Source organism: Oncorhynchus mykiss, chromosome 24 (genome assembly GCF_013265735.2).
Source record: "Oncorhynchus mykiss isolate Arlee chromosome 24, USDA_OmykA_1.1, whole genome shotgun sequence".
Classification (NCBI taxonomy): Eukaryota; Metazoa; Chordata; class Actinopteri; order Salmoniformes; family Salmonidae; genus Oncorhynchus; species Oncorhynchus mykiss.
In genome coordinates, this window is record NC_048588.1 from 18,774,393 (window position 1) to 18,795,240 (window position 20,848).

The 20,848-nt window shown below is 42.2% G+C and overlaps 2 protein-coding genes across 3 annotated transcripts; both read right to left on the reverse strand.

The window, feature by feature from the left end:
• Positions 1-863: 863 nt before the first annotated feature.
• slc13a5b (solute carrier family 13 member 5b) lies at positions 864-13,535 on the reverse strand. Of its 2 annotated transcripts, none has more exons than XM_021582599.2 (12): positions 13,246-13,518; positions 12,016-12,144; positions 10,894-11,030; positions 10,278-10,495; positions 9,906-10,080; positions 9,672-9,794; positions 9,324-9,536; positions 7,685-7,791; positions 7,418-7,539; positions 3,882-4,043; positions 1,497-1,634; positions 864-1,242 (listed from the first exon to the last, which is right to left on the reverse strand). In XM_021582599.2, exons 1-12 carry the CDS (start codon positions 13,345-13,347, stop codon positions 1,117-1,119), a joined length of 1,752 nt encoding a protein of 583 aa, XP_021438274.2. In that variant the 5' UTR covers positions 13,348-13,518; the 3' UTR covers positions 864-1,116. The 2 variants fall into 2 exon arrangements, with proteins under 2 accessions (XP_021438274.2, XP_036817976.1); XM_036962081.1 differs by lacking the exon at positions 864-1,242 and adding an exon at positions 3,699-3,791 and having other exon boundaries at positions 1,523-1,634; positions 13,246-13,535.
• A 1,291-nt stretch (positions 13,536-14,826) lies between these two features.
• On the reverse strand, positions 14,827-20,420 carry LOC110503941 (alpha-2-antiplasmin). The gene is made up of 9 exons (XM_021582606.2): positions 20,151-20,420; positions 19,216-19,289; positions 19,047-19,121; positions 18,648-18,954; positions 18,083-18,226; positions 16,558-16,746; positions 16,292-16,434; positions 15,809-16,013; positions 14,827-15,587 (listed from the first exon to the last, which is right to left on the reverse strand). Exons 2-9 carry the CDS (start codon positions 19,276-19,278, stop codon positions 15,214-15,216), a joined length of 1,500 nt encoding a protein of 499 aa, XP_021438281.2. The 5' UTR covers positions 19,279-19,289; positions 20,151-20,420; the 3' UTR covers positions 14,827-15,213.
• Between the last annotated feature and the right edge of the window lie 428 nt (positions 20,421-20,848).

The window sequence follows — 20,848 nt, forward strand, 5'->3', positions numbered from 1 at the left end:
TTTGCCCATCTCTGACTGTACATGCAAGCAGCCCAGACATTACCTTTGACATTTTGTCAATTTCAAAGGGTGCAATAGCAAACACCATATACAATAAACTATATATATAAACTATATTACATCTCATGAATAAACAACTTTTGATCAAGATAACATACCAATAATTCAATAAAAAGTATTGAATTACATATTATATTACTGTTATAATAAAGGAGAAACGTCAAAGTGTCCGCACACAGTAACCATTGTACAGTGTATTCACATATCTGAGTTTTCAATATGTTTGCATTTTCCAGCCCCAATGATTCAAGTTTAGAAAAGTGTGTACAGAGGGATCTCAAGTTATACAGTCATACAGTATTCAAAGTTCAAATGGGGTCGGAAGTACAATGCACCATGTTTCACCATTGACTACGAGCAAAATGAAAACAAGTTAATATAAGACTATAGATTAGCTAAAAGAGAAGATGGCATACATTATTTGGTCATGGAAACATAGTTCAGAAGCTATTTTGTGCAAATGAACAGTTTATCAAAAATCTTAAACCCCAAATGGATATGAACTATGGGTCTTGAGATATAAACAGACCAACAAATATGAGGCAGAACCTTCTTCTGAGAGTGAGAAGTTGAGAACATGATAATTTGATGGAGATAATACTTGGGCATTTTAAATGGAACTGGACATACTCTGTATAACACATTACAGCATTAAAAGTACAGTAGTGCTACTTTTAACCTCATCTCTGCAGTTAAACTCATCCTCCAATCCCCCCACCCACCTGACCACCCACCCACCCACCCACCCACCTGACCACCCACCCACCCACCCACCCACCCACCCACCCACCCACTCATCCACCCATCCATCCATCCATCCATCCATCCATCCATCCATCCATCCACCCATCCATCCATCCATCCATCCATCCATCCATCCATCCTCTCTTTCCACAGGGTTATTCAAGTGTCCTTTGTAATGGAAGCCATGTGGCTTTTCTCCCAACAACCTAACACGACCAGTCACGTTGGTGCCTTTCTCGCCAGAGGTCCATGGCACATTAGGGGCCCTCTATGTGCATTCCTCATGGTGTGGACCGTGGCCCCTCGGTGCCCTCAAACCCCAGTAGTGTTGGCCCAAGTAGGGAAGGTGTCTAGGTGGAACATGGCCCTGCCCCAGCTGTTGATGGCCAGAGTGATGCACAGGATGCCGATGATGTTCATCACTATACCTGTCCTAGCCTGGGAGAGAGCAGGGAAGTAAAATGAGGTGCAATGAATTTCAAGTTCTGTTAGCAATCATTCAAACAGAAGAAGGCAATCAAGTGATCTGTGGCCCAGGACAATTGTCCTCAAATAATTTGGAAATTGCACGTTAAGACATTTCCTAAATTAATTTAGGATTTGTTTGCTATTATTTATTTTTGTTAATAAATAATAAGATAGACAATTCACTAGATTATATTATCTTTATAAAATGATGTACTGTAACTCACCATGTCAGAAACCTTGAGGTAGCCGTATGAGAAGACGATAGCATTGGGCGGTGTGGCCACAGGTAGCATGAAGGCAAAGGAAGCACTGAGAGTACAAGGCACCATGACGTACAGAGGATTCATTCCAATGGACTGGGACTGAAATAAACACACAGACAGACACACATCTTTAGCTGTCTGAGCCTGGGCTGAGGAGGACACTCTTACTATGAGTCCCAAATGGCACACGTTTTCCCTACATAGTGAACTACTTTTGACCAGAGGCCATGCACCCTAGTCAAAAGTAGTGCACTATATAGGGAATAGGGCGCCATTTGGGACGCATCCCTAATGACAACACTCAAGTCTGCTTTGGTGCTTTTCTGAACCGTAATCACTGGCTCATAACACTATCTCTGATTTTAGTGTTTGTAATTCTAGGGTTCAAAATCGTCCATTAGGCGTGTGTAATTAAGATGTAATTCTTATACATGCTATGTTGTTTGGGGTCTGAGTCATGGCAGGCAAAATGGAAACGCACCACAGAAACGCATCCAGAACGGTGTAGAACCACATTGTAATAGCAAAACATAGATTAGAATGTAAGCCTCGGTAGAGTTGAATATTATCCCCCAAAAATTCACACGACAGTAATTAGTTTGAAAATTATTACTGGCTGAGATTATTTTTCATGTCATAATACTCATCCCTCCGTCAGAACCTTCCTCAACAAATATAATGGATGTTATATCATTTAGTTGGATTCATTTTTGTAGCAGTCTGGAAAGACAATACAGACATAAAACAAGCAGCTAGACACAAAATCACACATCCTAGCATCCTCTCTTTCCCAGACTTCACTGTAACTAGTAGTTGGTTCACTAACCCCATTTTTCTTCCTCTCCTTCCCCTCTTTCACTCACCCTTTTCTATATTTATGTCATCTTCATGCACTCCTGTTGGCTTTGACCTCAATAAATCCTTCTCTCTATACCCAAGCTTGGCACATTCCGGCATGGCCCAGCTTGGGTCCTCTCTGAGTGCTTGGGCACTGGGCACAGTGATACCATTCATCAGTGTAGATGGGGGTGGGCACCAGGACAAGTCACAGAGCTCAATTGGTGTGTTTGGCAGGGTGGCTATAGAAGGAGGGGCCCAGGGAAGGGGACCAAATATATTCATCTCAAATGACTAACAACACAGGCCAGGGCAGCCAAACAAGGACATGTAGGCCGGCTTCCACGGGGAGTAGTTTCAATGCTGCACTCCTATAGGGGAGATTTCTGAATGGGCTTACACTGGTAAGCACTGTACTTCACATCAAGGAGCTACAGTGTTCAGGCTATTGAAAGTATTGCTGCTGCATGTACTATACGTATCCGTGTGTCAGAGCAGTTTACCAGACTGGATAGCTATTGTATTCCTGCTTCCAGCACAAGCATTTCGCTACACTCGCATTAACATCTGCTAACCATGTGTATGTGACAAATAAAATTTGATTTGATTTGATTTGTGTAATACTGTAATATTGTGTAGTAGTGTAGCATTGTGTAGTAGTGTAGTATTGTGCAGTATTGTGGAGTATTGTAATATTGTGTAGTATTGAACAGTATTGTGTAGTAGTGTAGTATTGTGTACTACTGTGTGGTAGTATAGTATTTTGTAGTATTGTAATGTAGTATTGTGTAGGATTGTAGTAGGGTGTAGTATTGTGCAGTAGTGAAGTATTGTGAAGTATTGTGTAGTATTGTGTAGTGGTGTGGTATTGTGTAGTAGGGCTGTTACATCTGCTTCTGCCACGGCCTCTACTGCTCATCCTGTGTCTCCTTGACCTGCCGCCACTCCCCCAGTGCTCTCTCCCTCTCTCTCGCTCTCTGTGAGATTGTGTGGGCGGAGACAGGTGTGCTGGAGTCAGAGCCGATCGCCACCAGCTGCAACCTGTTCCAAAATCAAGACCTCTACAAATACTCAGTCCTGCCACTTCCACACTGCCAGATCGTAATCTCTGCTCAGTCAGTCTACGCTTCTAGCCATTTGTTACTATTTAGATCCTGTTATCTTGTTGTGCCTGTTTTCCTTGCCTGATGCTGTTTTCCGCTCCGCTACAGTTCAGCCCGCTCGGACTCTGGTCCCTGTCTCCAGTCCCACGTCTCTTCATCCTGCTACTCTGTCCTGTATTCCCCACTCTACTACTCCCTTGGATTCCCCAAAGGACCTGCTTACCCTGTCCCAACTCCTCTCGCTCCAGCCTCAGCCTCCGCACCTGGTTTCCTGCAACCTGCTCGAGCTTCCCCTGACCTGCACTCCATCTTCCCCCTGTGTTTCAATTAATACCTTAGTTACTTCATCTCATTCTCCTCGTCTGAGTCTGCTCTTGGGTTCCCAGAGCTGTGTGTTGAGTCTTACCATTGAGGCGAGGACAGGTAGGAAGAGAGTAGCAGTGGCCACATTACTGGTGCACTCTGTGAAGATGGCGATCAGCAGACACAGGATGACAGCGATGGCCCAGGGTGGGATGGTGTGGAGGGGAGTCATCTGGTCCCCCATCCACATAGACAGACCTGATTCCTGTAGGGGCGTGTACAAAACCATGCAATCAGTCTCAAACAACCATGGCACTCTTTTTTTTGTATCCGACACTTAACCAGACTCACATACATCTATCTACACATGTACAGGCACTGTAACTACCAAAATAAAGGAAACACCTGAGTAAATGAAGCAGGTGCTTCAACACAGAATTGGTTCCTGAATTAAATAAGCAATTAACATCCCATCATGCTTAGGGTTATGTTTAAAAATGTCCAGTTGTCCATTATTTTGGCTACCATGGCTAGAAGAAGAGATCTCAGTGACTTTGAAAGAGAGGTTTCAAAGTGGCATAAGGTGTTTAAAGTGTGTGTGTGTGTGTGTATATTTGTGTTTGTATGTGTCTCAGTCGCCGGAACTCAACCCAATTGAACACTTATGGGAGATTCTGGAGTGGCACCAGAGACAGTGTTTCAACCACCATCAACAAAACACCAAATTATGACATTTCTTGTGGAAGAATGGTGTCGCATCCCTCCAATAGAGTTCCAGACAATAGTAGAAACTATGCCAAGGCATATTGTGCTCTTGGTGGCCTAACGCCCTATTAAGACACTTTATGATGGTGTTTTGTTTCCTTTATTTTGGCAGTTACCTGTACATATTGTGAACAGTTTTTCAAAAACAGAAAGGTTGATTTTAGTCTACTTTAGCAGCTAAGTAAGCAGCTAATATGTCACCTGTATCATCCCACATTATATGCCCTACGTTTCATCGTACTTGGGAAGTGAACAGGGTGGAGCTGTATTGACTAATCAAAAATGTCCCTTTGTCACAATGATCCTGATGAAATATGGGATGATTCAGTTCTCCGTGAGGATCTGACTTTTTTGGTTAAAAAGTTTCTGTGGAAAGCGAACAAAGATTATACTGTAGAGATATAGAATTTTAATGTGAAAATAATCCTGCAGCAACAGGAAATGAATTATTATGTGGATTATGAAGGTGAAGGTGGTAAATGACCTTTTAATGGCATCAGACCGAGGCTCTGCATCTGTCCTCGTGCTCCTAGACCTTAGTGCTGCTTTTGATACCATCGATCACCACATTCTTTTGGAGAGATATGAAACCCAAATTGGTCTACACGGACAAGTTCTGGCCTGGTTTAGATCTTATCTGTCAGAAAGATATCAGTTTGTCTCTGTGAATGGCTTGTCCTCTGACAAATCAACTGTAAATTTCAATGTTCCTCAAGGTTCCGTTTTAGGACCACTATTGTTTCACCATATATTTTACCTCTTGGGGATGTCATTCGAAAACATAATGTTAACTTTCACTGCTATGCAGATGACACACAGCTTTTTTTTTTCAGATGACACACAGTACATTTAAATGAAACATGGTGAAGCCCCAAAATTGCCCTCGCTAGAAGCCTGTGTTTAAGACATAGGGAAGTGGATGGCTGCAAACTTTCTACTTTTAAAATCGGACCAAACAGAGATGCTTGTTCTAGGTCCCAAGAAACAAAGAGATCTTCTGTTGAATCTGACAATTCATCTTAATGGTTGTACAGCCGTCTCAAATAAAACTGTGAAGGACCTCGGCGTTACTCTCTACGCTGATCTCTCTTTTGACGAACATATCAAGACTGTTTCAAGGACAGCTTTTTTCCATCTACGTAAGATTGCAAAAATCAGAAAATTAATCCATGCCTTTGTTACTTCTAGGTTAGACTACTGCAATGCTCTACTTTCCAGCTACCCGGATAAAGCACTAAATAAACTTCAGTTAGTGCTAAATACGGCTGCTAGAATCCTTACTAGAACCAAACAATTTGATCATGTTACATATTATTCCAGTGCTAGCCTCCCTACACTGGCTTCCTGTCAAGGCAAGGGCTGTTTTCAAGGTTTTAGTTGGTCAGGACGTGAGTTGGGTGGGCATTCTATGTTTTGTGTTTCTAGGTTGTTTTTCTGTGTTCGGCCTAGTATGGTTCTCAATCAGAGGCAGGTGTCGTTAGTTGTCTCTGATTGAGAATCATACTTAGGTAGCCTGGGTTTCACTGTTGTTTTGTGGGTGATTGTTTCTGTGTCTGTTCGCCACACAGTACTGTTTTGGTTTTGTTCACGTTTATTTATTGTTTTGTATTCATTGAGTGTTCAGTTTATGTTTTTAAATAAACAGCCATGGACACTTACCACGCCGCATCTTGGTCCGATCCTTGCTACACTCTTCAGACGAAGAGGAAGAAAACCCTTTCACATCTCTTCAGTGGGTCATATGATTGAGTGTAGTCTGGCCCAGGAGTGTGAATGTGAATGGAAAGGCTCTGGAGCAGCGAACCGCCCTTGCTTTCTCTGCCTGGCCGGTTCCCCTCTTTCCACTGGGATTCTCTGCCTCTAACCCTATTACAGGGGCTGAGTCACTGGCTTACTAATGCTCTTTCATGCCGTCCCTAGGAGGGGTGCGTCACTTGAGTGGGTTGAGTCACTGATGTGATCTTCCTGTCTGGGTTGGCGCCCCCCCCCCCCCCCCCCCCCCCCCTTGGGTTGTGCCGTGGTGGAGATGTTTGTGGGCTATACTCGGCCTTGTCTCAGGATGATAAGTTGGTGGTTGAAGATATCCCTCTAGTGGTGTGGGGGCTGTGCTTTGGCAAAGTGGGTGGGGTAATATCCTTTGTGTTTGTCCCTGTCCGGGGGTATCATCGGATGGGGCCACAGTGTCTCCTGACCCCTCCTGTCTCAGCCTCCAGTATTTATGCTGCAGTAGTTTGTGTCGGGGGGCTAAGGTCAGTTTGTTATATCTGGAGTACTTCTCCTGTCTTATCCGGTGTCCTGTGTGAATTTAAGTATGCTCTCTCTAATTCTCTCTTTCTTTCTCTCTCTCGGAGGACCTGAGCCCTAGGACCATGCCTCAGGACTACCTGGCACGATGACTCCTTGCTGTCCCCAGTCCACCTGGCCGTGCTGCTGCTCCAGTTAGCCTGCGGCTATGGAATCCTGACCTGTTCCCCGGACGTGCTACCTGTCCCAGACCTATTATTTGACTATACTGGCAATTTCTGAACATCTTAGACATGTTCTATTATAATCTACCACCTGGCACAGCCAGAAGAGGACTGGCCACCCCTCATAGCCTGGTTTCTTCCTAGGTTTTGGCCTTTCTAGGGAGTTTTTCCTAGCCAACGTGCTTCAACACCTGCATTGCTTGCTGTTTGGGGTTTTAGGCTGGGTTTCTGTACAGCACTTTGAGATATCAGCAGATGTACGAAGGGCTATATAAATACATTTGATTATAATTAATGAATAAACCTCAAATACACTACAAGTTTTACATTGCAAGGATGTCAGGACAGTTCCCCTGCAACAGGGTGATCCTACATCTGTATGCACATCCTGGCCCTTGTCTCTCACCTCGCTGCCTTTGGCCAGGGCGAACCCTCCCCCCAAGAGGAGAACGATGCTCCAGGGTAACTTCTTCTGGGCCACCTTCCAGGTCAGCAGAGCTGGTGTGGGGTCAGCTGGGTGTTGGTGCTCTGTAGAGGGGTTAACGAATCACTGTTACAGATATGCTATTGTAATGGTCTTCAAGTCTTCATATCCTTAGATACTAAAGTAGCATACTCAAGATCAGGTACCGTGCTTGTTACATTTTATGTGTTGTTTTAAAACATGGTTTACCAGTGTCAAAGCTTTGGGACCTCCTGCAACAGAAGCGTGGGGGCTTGGAAGGTAGGACGAAGAGAAGGACAGCAATGAACACTGCCACTGTGGCATCAGTTACATACCTGGAGGGAAGAATGGATAAAGATAGGGTGGTTATCTGTCAGCATTCAGACATACAATTCATGTTTTCTTGCTTATTTTTTCTTGTGAATTATTGAAGCATATGGGAAGTGAGATACACCACATTACCAAAAGTATGTGGACACCTGCTTGTCAAACATCTCATTCCACAATCATGGGCATTAATATGAAGTTTGCTGCTATAACAGCCTCCACTCTTCTGGGAAGGATTTCCACTAGATGTTGGAACATTGCTACAGGGACTTGCTTCCATCCAGCCACAAGAGCATTAGTGAGGTTGGGCAATGATGTTGTGCGATTACACCTGGCTCACAGTCGGCATTCCAATTCATCCCAAAGGTGTTCGATAGGGTTGAGGTCAGGGCTCTGTGCAGGCCAGTCAAGTTCTTCCACACCAATCTCGACAAACCATTTCTGTATGGACCTCGCTTTGTGCACGGGGACTTTGTTATGCTGAAACAGGAAAGGGCCTTCCCCAAACTGTTGCCATCAAGTTGGAAGAATGTCATTATATGCTGTTGCATTAAGATTTCCCTTCACTGGAACTAAGGGGCCTAGCCTGAACCATGAAAAACAGCTCCAGACCATTATTCCTCCTTCACCAAACTTTACAGTAGGCACTATGCATTGGGGCAGGTAGCGTTCTCCTGGCATCTGCTAAACCTAGATTCATCCACCGGACTGCCAGATGGTGAAGCGTGATTCATCACTCCAGAGAACGCATTTCCACTGCTCCAGGGTCCAAAGGCAGTGAGCTTTACACCACTCCAGTCGACGCTTGGCATTGCACACGGCGATCTTAGGCTTGTGTGTGGCTGCTCGGCCATGGAAACCAATTTCATGAACTTCCAGATCGACAGTTCTTGTGCTGACGTTTCTTCCAGAGGCAGTTTGAAACTCGGTAGTGAAGTGACCCGTTCTGTGAGCTTTTGTGGCCTACCCCTTCGCAGCTGAGCCATTGTTGTTCCTTGACATTTCCACTTCAAAATAACAGCACTTACAAATAGCAGCACTTACAGTTGACCAAGGCAGCTCAAGCAGGGCAGAAATTTGACGAACTGACTTGCTGGAAAGGTGGCATATGACATTGCCACGTTGATAGTCACTGAGCTCTTCAGTAAGGCCATTCTACTGCCAATGTTTGTCTATGGAGATTGCAGGGATGTGTGCTCAATTTTATACACCTGTCAGCAACGGGTGTGGCTGAAATAGCTGAATCCACTAATTTGAACGGGTGTCCACATAATTTTGTATATATAGTGTATAATTGGTCAATTATACAATGGTCTCAATTATTGTAACGGTCTCAAGTCGTCTTTGTTTTGATTAGGGCTGCATCTCAAATGGCACCATATTCCCTTAATGGCTCACTACATTTGACCAGAGCAATATGGCCCCTGGTCAAAAGTAGTGAACTATAAAGGGAATAGAATGCCATTTGAAAAGCATACTAGGCCTGTGAAATATGCTGTGTATGTACAGTGTAGTATGCATGAACAGTAAAGGGCCGTACTCTGCGTCAGCATTGAAGATGTATGTGGCCCAGCCTGCCACGAAGCCAGGATCTCTGGTGAACCACAGAACCACCAGACAACTGAAGAGACCCAACACACTCAGCTCTCCAAAAGACATGGAGCCCAGCTGACGATGCTGCTCCTTGATCACATTGTACACAGCTATCTCTTTCTCTGTCTTTACTTCCCCACAGCCCCACGTCTTCTTAAAACTGGGAATGGAGGGAGAGAAAGGGGTTGTGGCTTAAAGGGTGACTTCAGTAGTAAATTGAAATCAGTTGAGTGATTCAAATGAGGATGATCTCTGACTGAAAGATAAAAACATCATATTTTGATCTGAAACTCACTTGAATCCCATGAAGACAAACTGCAGCCAGAGCCAAGCCAGGGTCAGCATCAGGATCATGTTGGGGAAAGCAAAGCCGAACCAGGACGCAAAATTGATGACATCGCCATTGTTAGGAAACAGCCTGAGGGAAACATAAAATATTATTAACATTAACACATAAAGAAAAATATTATTTGAAAGATACATGACTTGAAAGTACTGAAATATACTATCCATAGCTGAAGGTACCCACTGGTTCATCTGTCCCTTGAGCACCAGGTTGGGGCCAGTCCCTGTGAGGGTGGCAGTGCCCCCGATGCTGGCAGCGTAGCACACACACAGCGTCATGCCCTTACACATCTTCTTCTTGTCTGCAGCCTCCTTACGCCGGATAGCCTCCACAAACGGGTCTAAACAGGTCACCACAACTGGACAAACATAGTCCAAATAGGAACGTTAACAGCATAAATAGTCTCAAAGCAAACATTTGCAATGCACACTTCTCATATATATGCTCCATAATAAGCTTACATGGTCCCCGAGCTCATTCAACGGATAATAAACTCTTTCATTAAACACACAAATGAACTGTTCATTAATTAGTCCTTCTCTGCTCAGTGCTCACCATGTCCCTCTGCCTGTTTCTCCGTCTGTTTGCTGTCAGTGGGTTCCTGAGGCTGGGTGTCCTCCTCAGAGCTGAGGATCACAGGCATCTCAGTCTCTGTGTAGTTGTTGAGCTGCTCCAGAACAGCCTGGACGATGGGCACCATCATGGCTGTGGTGGCTGTGTTACTGATCCACATGGACAGGAAGGCTGTCACCCCCATGAAGCCCAGCATCAGACTGGAGAGACAGGAAACCATAGAATGTGGAATAAGAATATTCTGTAACACTTTACTTAAGGCATAGCATACAGGTTAAATGCTTTATAACTTGTTATAAGCAGGTATGAGCTTTTAGAAGGTCATAAGACAAAAAAATTATCAGTTAAAAGGCTAAATACACTCTGACACAGAGAGAGTGAAATGTTAGGTAATATGTCCTCATCATGTATAACGGCAAGGTCAATACAATATTATATATCTGTAGATAGTCATACAGATTAACTGATTTCCCTTCTCTAGAGATATATATAGTCCCAAGAATAGCAAGGGATTTGTATTGATGGGTTAGTTAGGTAGTTGGCTAGTTGTTTCATTCGTTCGTTCGGTCGGTCGGTTAGTTAGTTGAGGGTCACTCACAGAGCGGGGCGCACCCCTACAAAGAGCAGCACTCGAAGGGCAATGCGTTTGTGCAGGTTCCAGTGCTCCACTGCCACCGCCACCATCAGTCCTCCCACAAACAACATGTTGGTGTCCTTCAGGTACTGCATACACACCTGGAAGACACACACAGACAAGTGACTCATGGGTCCACAGTGTATTTGTGTAAGCATATGCAAACATCTACCAATACTGTAGACAATGTGCAGACACCATTGTGAAGTATACTAAACACAAATATAAACACAACAATTTCAACGATTCTACTGAGCTACAATTCATATAAGGAAATCAGTAAATTGAAATAAATTCATTAGGCCCTAATTTATGGATTTCACATGACTGGGCAGGGGCACAGCTATGGGAGCCAGGCCCAGCCAATCAGAATGAGTTTTTCCCCACAAAAGGGCTTTATTACAGACAGAAATACTCCTCAGTTTCATCAGCTGTCCAGGTGGCTGGTCTCAGACGATCCCGCAGGTGAAGAAGCCGGATGTGGAGGTCCTGGGCTGGCATGGTTAAACGTGGTCTGAGGTTCTGTGGCAGGTTGGACGTATTGCCAAATTCTCTAAAACAACGTTGGAAGCGGCTTATGGTAGAGAAATTAACATAAAATTCTCTGGGTACAGCTCTGGTGGACATTCCTGCAATCAGCATGCCAATTGCATGCTCCTTCAAAACTTGAGACATCTGTGAGATTGTATTGTATGACAAAACTGCACATTTTAAAGTGGCCTTTTATTGTCCCCGGCAGAAGGTGCACCTATGTAATTCATACGGTTTATTCAATTTCTTGATATGCCACACATGTCAGGTGTATGGATTATCTTGGCAAAGGAGAAATGCTCACTAACAGGGATGTAAACAAATTTGTGCCCAATATTTGAGAGAAATACCCTTTCTGTGCTTATGGAACATTTCTGGGACCTTTTATTTCAGCTCATGAAACATGAGACCAATACTTTACATGTTGCGTTCATATTTTTGTTCAGTATATATTTAATATTAGTAGGCTATTATAGTACAGTTTCATTAGACAGTTTTATAGTAGTTTCATTCATCATGTTATTGAAAGATGGCTTGAAATAGAGGCTGTCTTACATCTTTGGACTGCATGATGCCAAACATGGGGAAGAGGACAGCAGGGAGCAGGGCAGTGACAGCCAGAGGTAAGGCCTCTGTACACCAGTACACTGCCATCAGGATGATCACATAGGCACATGCTGCCTCCTGCACAACACATACATAAGATCTAACAGGTCACCAACAGGTCAGAACATCCAACACACCACAACACCTGGGAATGAATACTGCTGGCTCATACAGATGCAATATCTTAATTTGACCCTGCTTCTCACAGCAGGAAAATAATCCTGCAGACAGGAAATGTTAATTATTATCTGAATTATAATTCATATAATTTTTTTTAGGGGTGGATACATTTTTTGTTAGGGCAAGTCTGACATTTCAAAATGGAAATTACAAACCTTAGAAGCCTTTTCAAGCCTTGAATATACTACAATTTGCATTTCCTTCTGCGCAGGAATATTCTCTGCGACAACAGTGTGATCAAATTTAGATAGCAGATCTGTACTGCTGTTAGTGACAGGAAAGTTATACGACACAAAAGTTACATTATATAATCCTAAATTGGAGAGATTATAGTTGATTGGTACCGAGGTATGTTGATTGGGGTTAAAGATCACTTTGTGTTGTAGTCTATGGCAGCACCTGCTAGTCTCTACTGTACACTGACCAGTCCACACGTATTACTCAGCAGTCCTCTATGATGCATGTGTGTGTGTGTGTGTGTGTGTGTGTGTGTGTGTATGTGTGTGTGTGTGTGTGTGTGTGTGTGTGTGTGTGTGTGTGTGTGTGTGTGTGTGTGTGTGTGTGTGTGTGTGCATGACAGATTAGGTATGATGACGTAGTTAGTATTGATTCTGATACACTGAAACTACACACCAAGAATTAGACAAAGATAACATGCTTATACTGTAGCTTCTGCCATGCTGCAACTCACTGTTCAGGCTGCATCAACAGGTGCAAGACTGAACAAAACTTATGCAATGACTAAATGTCTCTCAACCACAGATTAGACCTGCTTCAATACATTTTCCAAAAAGTGTCTAATTGAAGGTTTAGGATCAATTTAATTATACAAACATCTTTGTAATAAAGTAAAGTATTCATAAATTACCAGCCACTTTTGCATTTTACAAATCAAACAATATAATTAAACAACAATATAAAACCGCTTTCAAGATACATAAAATATATTTGAAACAGAAAAACGTGTGTATGAATCTGTGCAAAACAAATGTGACATACCTTTGTTCCAATGACTAAAGGCAGCGGGAGAAGAAGTAACGGGGTAGAGAATAGAACGATCTCATTCTTCAGATTCCGAAGGGATTTCAGAAATGCTGCCATCCTATGACTTTAGGAGATGCAGAGGCAAAGAAAGTTGGAGCACTAGGGACGGTCGTTTTACTTCAAGCAGGTCGGGGAGGGGAGGAAGTGAAAGGGGGAGTCCCGCAGCTGATAATAGGAGAGGGAAGAGAGCTCACAAACATATAATGATGGGAGACAGATGGAGAGAGAGAAGGCTAAACCTAGATTTAACGGTGGTGGGATCCTGAAAAACTTTACCACAACGTTTTCAATAAATATCAATTAAAAAAAAAAAAAATCTGAGAGACTAAACAATCAACAACAATTATGTAAACTATGACCAGTAATCTCAATATTTATTATCTAATTTTATTGTACCTTCGATTATAGCTTTTTCAAATGGAACTGAACTCAAATTCTGACAGAGAAATGAAACCCTGTACTAGCAGGACACCTAAAATATATATTTTTTAAGTATGAGCACAAAAATTAACAGAAATTATAAACCTAACTTTCTTTACTCCCTAAAATTGATAGTGTTTGCAATTGTGCCTGATGAGCCATGAAGTGTCATGCTGTTCAGTGACATTTCCCTGTACAGTCCTCTGGGTCTGCACAGACAGCAGTAATGATAATGTTCCCTTTGGTCTCCAAAGCTCTGTGGGTTATGACCCAGTATATGGGCTTTCCACTATCATGCCCAGTCACATTTCTGCTTCAAGAATTGCTTCTGCCAATTCTTACATGTTATTACAGCAAATGTCATAACTATTTGGACAAGATTCAATTTTTTTGTGCTTAGTCATTGCCCTTATAACATTAAAACATATGTGTACCATACATGTCATTCTCAAGATTAAACTTTATCTTAGTAGTAGCTCATTGAGATTGCGAAAGAGGCACAACAGAACATGCAGAAGATAGCCTACTGTTTTAGAGCGAACTGGCTCTATAGACAAACTATATGAGATCATATGATGAGGTATATGAGGTAATTGTATCTGTCCGGTGCAATACTTTATTCCAATCAGTGTTTTATTAGTTACAAATTATACATATTTTTTCCCACCATATAAGACCCATAGGATCCAGGATCACTGACGAACCCTGAGCTGATCTCAAAGGATCTTATATCGCCACCTTGTGGGTTTTCTGATTAGCTGCAGTTCAGTGATCATTAGGTAATTTGTTTGCGTACCTGGATTTGTGTGGCATGATTTGAATTCTGAAAATACCAGAATTTAACAGTAAATATAAGGGAATAAGCACTTTGTAATGTTTGTGAGGATTATTGTGTATGTCTCTAGTCTACAACCACTGCCTGAGTGCTTGACCTAAGCTTGGACAGAATAAGCTGGACATGAAATTATCATTTGTTCATATCCATTTGTTGGTTTCTTCTACTTTAGACGTACAAAATCACTACAGAGTTGACCTAAATCATTGATAGGACATGTTTATCACTCATAAATTATGAAAAATGTATGAATCAGGGCAAAAATGTCCAAAACTCACATAGGATTTTGACATGTTTAATGTCTTATCATGTAGCCTAATACACAATATTGCATTTTCATGATACATTTAATCCAAAACAACAGATAGAAATACTAGTATTTTTAATCAGCAGTAAACTTCATTAGAGAATGTGGGGCACCTCAGTGTGTTGTGTATTTAAAATAAAAATAAAGAAAAAATAAAAAAGTATTTGTATTTAAAAAAAAAAAAGTTTCACATTTAGAAAAATGGTTACATTTCAATCCAGCTGACCATTTGGATAACTTGGGCTGTTGTCATACATCTGAGTTGCTCATCTGGATTTGCTTCCTCTCTGACAGACAGCAGTACAGTTCAAGGTCAATAGATAAGACCATTACCTCTCCCCTCATTGAATGAGGTTTCGGCTTACTTGGGTGGCCCACCAAAAGAGTGACTATAATGCTTGTCATTCTTGCCATTCTTGTCATCAATGGGGTAGTGTACTTTATCTAGGTTGGCAGACCCTCCACTACTCTGCATAGCAGGAGCTCCAGGGTTAGGGTTGGTGATGACGCCCAGGAAGACTGGTGCTTGTGTCTTATCGTCCATGAGGGCAAAGAAGAATGGCTGGTTGAGGCTAAAAGAGGGGTTGGACCGTGAGATGACCAGGCTGGTAGCTGCAGCAGCCTCTGCTCCCTCCTCAGTGATCTCCATACTAGACTTGTGCTGCACACTGGACACCAGCAGAGGGCCCTCAGCTATGGCAGCCAGGTTGGGACTAGCAAACAATTCCCCCATACCTGAGAATAGAACAAATCACACACTTAAGTATATGAGAAAGAGTGGCAGTTCTAAAGTTTTCAACAGTTTTGTTGAAGAATAAGATGGACAATTGTTTTTAAAAATCTTTATCTCACCTTTCCTTGTGCTTCAAGCCTTATTATCTACAGTATGAATGTTTTCACTAGTATACCTACCTCACATATTCATCTTATCTGCTTATGGATCCTCTACTACTTACCAATGTTGGTCAGAGCCTCCTGCAGGTCCTGGCTGTAGTCCAGTTTAAATTTGGGCAGCTTGACCTGCATGGGTCTCTCTCTGGGCAGGCGGTTGTACAGGTCAGAGATGTTGAGCTTTGCTGTGAGGGCTGACACGTTCACCTGGCCATTCATGGGCATCACTATCAGCAGGCTCATCTGATTCTTGAAGGGGAAGCGAGCCACCTGCACAGGAAGACGAGGACAATTATGAAGTGAGGTAATATAGTGCGCAACAATTTTGTGACTCAGGAAAATTGGAGGGTGATTAGAGAAATTCCAGGAGAGAAAGGACAAAAGGAAGACAATATGTCAAAAAAAGGAGGCAAGTACCATTTGGGAGTCATATTTTAAATATAATATAGCATACAGGTATGTACTACATGTAGAGAGTGATGGGTGGTGAAAGTATGAAAAACATAAATGCTCAAGCAGGAGGGGACAAGAGGGAGTGAGAGTCTTACCTGAGCCTCCAGATCATTATCAATGAGCAGACTCAAGGGGTATTTGGGCCCCATCATCATGTCAACATTGACCATGTGCTTGTCGTCAACGTAGAAGACATCTTTGGAGGTAAATCGTGGGTCGAAGCGAGCCTTCCATTCTCCTGTTTAGGACAAATGGGTGATTATGGAGATCATATTAGAAAAAAGCATTTAAGGAAAGACAGACTGATAATGCCAGACATTAAATATAATTGTGAATTGAGTATATAGATACTATGACAAACCTTTGAAGTGAACAGCATTGATGAGCATGAGAAGCAGATTGGGTGGCAGACTGGTCAGGAAGTCGGTCACTTTTCCATTAGTGGCCCTCTCTACCCACTCGTTGACCTCAGCCAGCCCTTCCAAGGTCACTGGCTCTGAGTCATATACATCCTGAGACTGATGAACAAACTCTGGTTTGGGCTCAAACCCTGAAATAGACATCAAAAGACTCTTTCAGTAATGTTATCGTGAAGTCATAAAGTCAGTAACACATCAGTACTTTCTTATTTAAATCTGGCCATTTAGAGTATTGTTTCATTCAATGTCACTTGTTTGAACTTCTGTACACTCAAGCCTAATATGTGTCTATTGTCTTTATCTTCCTTCCATTTCCAGGTCCGTTTCCTTTATGTTCCATTAACTTCCTAACCCTCTTACTCAAGTAACCAGTGAAGGGTTGGGGTCAATTCCATTTCAACCCCTTATCTGCAGTCAAATGACCAAATCGCACTCTGGTGGCCTCATGGGTGGAATGTTACTCATATTTTTTATAATTTCATCATCAATGCACATGCACACAGCAGGTATATCTCTCTAGTCACCCCCAAAACCAATTCTTTCTTTGGCCGCCTCTCCTTCCAGTTCTCTGCTGCCAATGACTGGAACGAACTACAAAAATCTCTGAAACTGGAAACACTTATCTCCCTCACTAGCTTTAAGCACCAACTGTCAGAGCAGCTCACAGATTACTGCACCTGTACATAGCCCACCTATAATTTAGCCCAAACAACTACCTCTTTCCCTACTGTATTTAATTAATTTATTTATTTTGCTCCTTTGCACCCTATTATTTTTATTTCTACTTTGCACTTTCTCCCATTGCAAATCTACCATTCCAGTGTTTTACTTGCTATATTGTATTTACTTTGCCACCATGGCCTTTTTGCCTTTACCTCCCTTATCTCACCTGATTTGCTCACATCGTATATAGACTTGTTTATACTGTATTATTGACTGTATGTTTGTTTTACTCCATGTGCAACTCTGTGTCGTTGTATGTGTCGAACTGCTTTGCTTTATCTTGGCCAGGTCGCAATTGTAAATGAGAACTTGTTCTCAACTTGCCTACCTGGTTAAATAAAGGTGAAATAAAAAAATAAATAAATAAACATTATTTTGTTGAAAACGTTGAAAATCCGGTGTTTCCATGTGATTTTGTTATACTTCACTCTTCTGTGATGTATATGAAGTGTAATATTGGGACGCAAACTCAAAATTACATTTCAACTCCATATCTGACATGGTACAGGTGTCGTCTTCTTTATTAAGCTCCTAATCATGTGTGAGGTGTATACTTTTGTTTCAAAGTAGATTTGTTTAAGATCCTGGATACAGCTCACTGTAGTTATTAAGAAATAAACAAAATTCTAATTCCAAATGTTCCTCTATGAAAAGCATTTAAGAGAATTGCAATTTCAGTGTACTTGCTGAATTGACTGAAATTGAAATGGAATTGACCCCAACCCTGAAGCAGTGAACACTGACCTGGTTGCAGGTAGAGGCGTGTAGCCACTTGCAGGTCACTCTTGCGGAAGCGTTCCAGGAAGTTGTGCAGAGACATGTGGTAGCAGGGCAGAGTGTCACCATGGAGATGGTGCATCAACAGCTCCTCGGTCTCATTCATGGCTCCTGAGAAACATACATAGATAGACATGATGATGATGCAATGTGCTGCAGCTTATTGATTGTGTTATTGATTATTGGACTGCAACGTTGAGTGAGCTAGCACACAAGCATTTAGCTGCACCTTTTACTCCTGCTCTAAACTGTACACGTGACGAATCCAATTTGATTTGAGCTCTCAACATTTACAGCAAACAAGTACCTAACAGGTTATGTTGAGTCAAATTTGACACTTCCTCTGGTCTAAAGTAGCATACTATATAGGGAATAGAGTACCATTTGGGACAGAGCAAAAGAGGTTGTGATGCTGGTACTGTAAACCATGCCAAGTACAGTTGATACTGAAAGAGCATAGATGCACAACACCTACATTTCTAAAACGTTTTAATCACTCCTACAAAAACACCAAAAACAGAACATGTTATACCCAGAGCCAGCTGGGAGAGTGCCAGGGATATGCTGAGGGGGGATATGATGACATTGGGCTGCTCAGGTCCTGTCTTCATCTGGCCCAAGAGCTTCATGCCCAGCCTCTGGATGGCACCAGCTAAGGCCTGCCTGGATTTTGGCCTGCGGGCCTGGGCCCTACAACCCCCATCCTGCTGCTGATTATCCTCCTCAGACGAGCTCCCACCTGGGGCACTGGTCGTCACGAGGGGAGGTGGGGTGCACGTATATGAGGTGGGACTTGTGTTTGGAGGCTCCTGTGTACTAGGGGCTGAAGTCCCTGATTCCTGGAAGAGTGGATTGTGTTGGGTTAAGAGAATGTAGAGTGAAAAGGCACATGGAGGGTATGCGAGCTGTGTATTCTGCTTTGGCAACAGACCTCTTTAGGGTGGCTGGGCATCAATGGGATGAGAGGGACCAGAGGGATTGGAGCATCATTTGACACTTCTCCATTCTGCTTGTAGGGAAAAACAGTGATATGAGAATATTGCACATCTTTCAGAAAAAGCAGTCACGATTGATGTTGATGATTAGTTTCAGTGCTTTACAGTTAGTCCTTGTCTGCAGACACAGAACAACAGGAGTGATAGTAGACGAAGGTCCATGTCCATGAACAGCCAGCCTGAAACAACAAGAGGGTAACAAGCTATTACCCAATAAGGCTGGCCTATTCAATTCCTGTCAATGGAATGAATCACAGTTGAAGGACGACAGCAACCTGACATTTAGGATAGATAATAGTCTTTCGCAATGACAAACAAAAAACTGTTGTATCAACTTCTTTAGTATGGTACAGCAGTGTATCTCCTTTTAAAATAGAAAACATTAGAAAACAGACTATTCCCTTGAAGAAAACATGTATTTACTGAGGTATATCATACAAAACATTCACACCTGTAGTTAAACATTTAAAAATAATAATAATTTGTGATGCACATTTAATTTAGAAGTACATAATCCCATCTCTCCCTCTCTATATGGCACCTGGATTCTTAATTTAAAGAGACCACCTGAAAGATGGTGACTCAGTACAAACAGTAACATTTTGGGCTCTCTTGTTCTGGTAAAGCTGGTTAGCAAGACCAGCAGCTGGTAAATCTGGTTAGTTGAGAACACCATCTAGCTGCGTATCTACATAATGGCAAGCCTTGCCACAAGTACACATCGAGGGGAATTACTTTAATACTTTATGACCAAGTACATGAACTACTTGCTATTTCTTCATAACAGACCAAAAACAGGAAAACAAAATGTTAACTGTTGGCAATTGAATGTAAAATGAGGTGATATTTGGTTTAGATGAACACACAATCAAGGGGCAACCTCAAGTGTTACTCTATTACTATAACTATCTCTTACTATTAGGCCTACTACTATTACACTGAGGCAAAGGTTTCGCTGAAACATTATGACTTGAATAAATGAAAGTGTAAGTCAGTTAAATCATAAGCCATAACATAAATTCCCAAATGTTTGATCTTACCTTGACAAAATGAAGATGGGAGACCTGCTATCCTGTCTAAAAAGAGAGAGCGACATACACACTAAACGTGCAATGGCAGAGTTCTCATTTGCAAAATACTGCCAGTTGCTCAGCAGGCTGTTAAACTTCAACTTTCATTGATCTGTGCTTCATATATGTCACTACTTGTTTGTAAATGTAAATATTGAGACCGATTCAGGGGTCAAACAGTGAGCCTGACAGAGCCGGACACTTTGAGAATCAAAGCATACTGGCAAATCTGCAGACTGAAACACTAGGACTAGGTGTGAAGCAACACGTCATATGGCTTGATTACATTAGTGAGTTGTAACAGTGTTTGTGTGGGACAATAAATAAAAGCAGATAAAAAGTAATGTGGATGGAATCGCTGATTCCCAACTTACAATTGTACGTACAAGAAGTAGCCATCTGGGTATGGAGCAACTCCAAACCTGAACAAATCTGAATGTTGCTACACTGCATAAGACAAATATTTTTACCACTCAACATAAACAGTAGGTGTTATCAGATCACATGACTGCAGCTGAGCTGACAGGCATTTTTCTACAAAAATCAAGAGGGGACTTTGTCCAATAAAAACCAAGAATATTGCTCACTCGGAGTCACTTGAAACAGAGAGAAGAATGAGAGAGTAAGATTTGGAGAAGACTGACATTGAACAGACATTCTTGATTTAA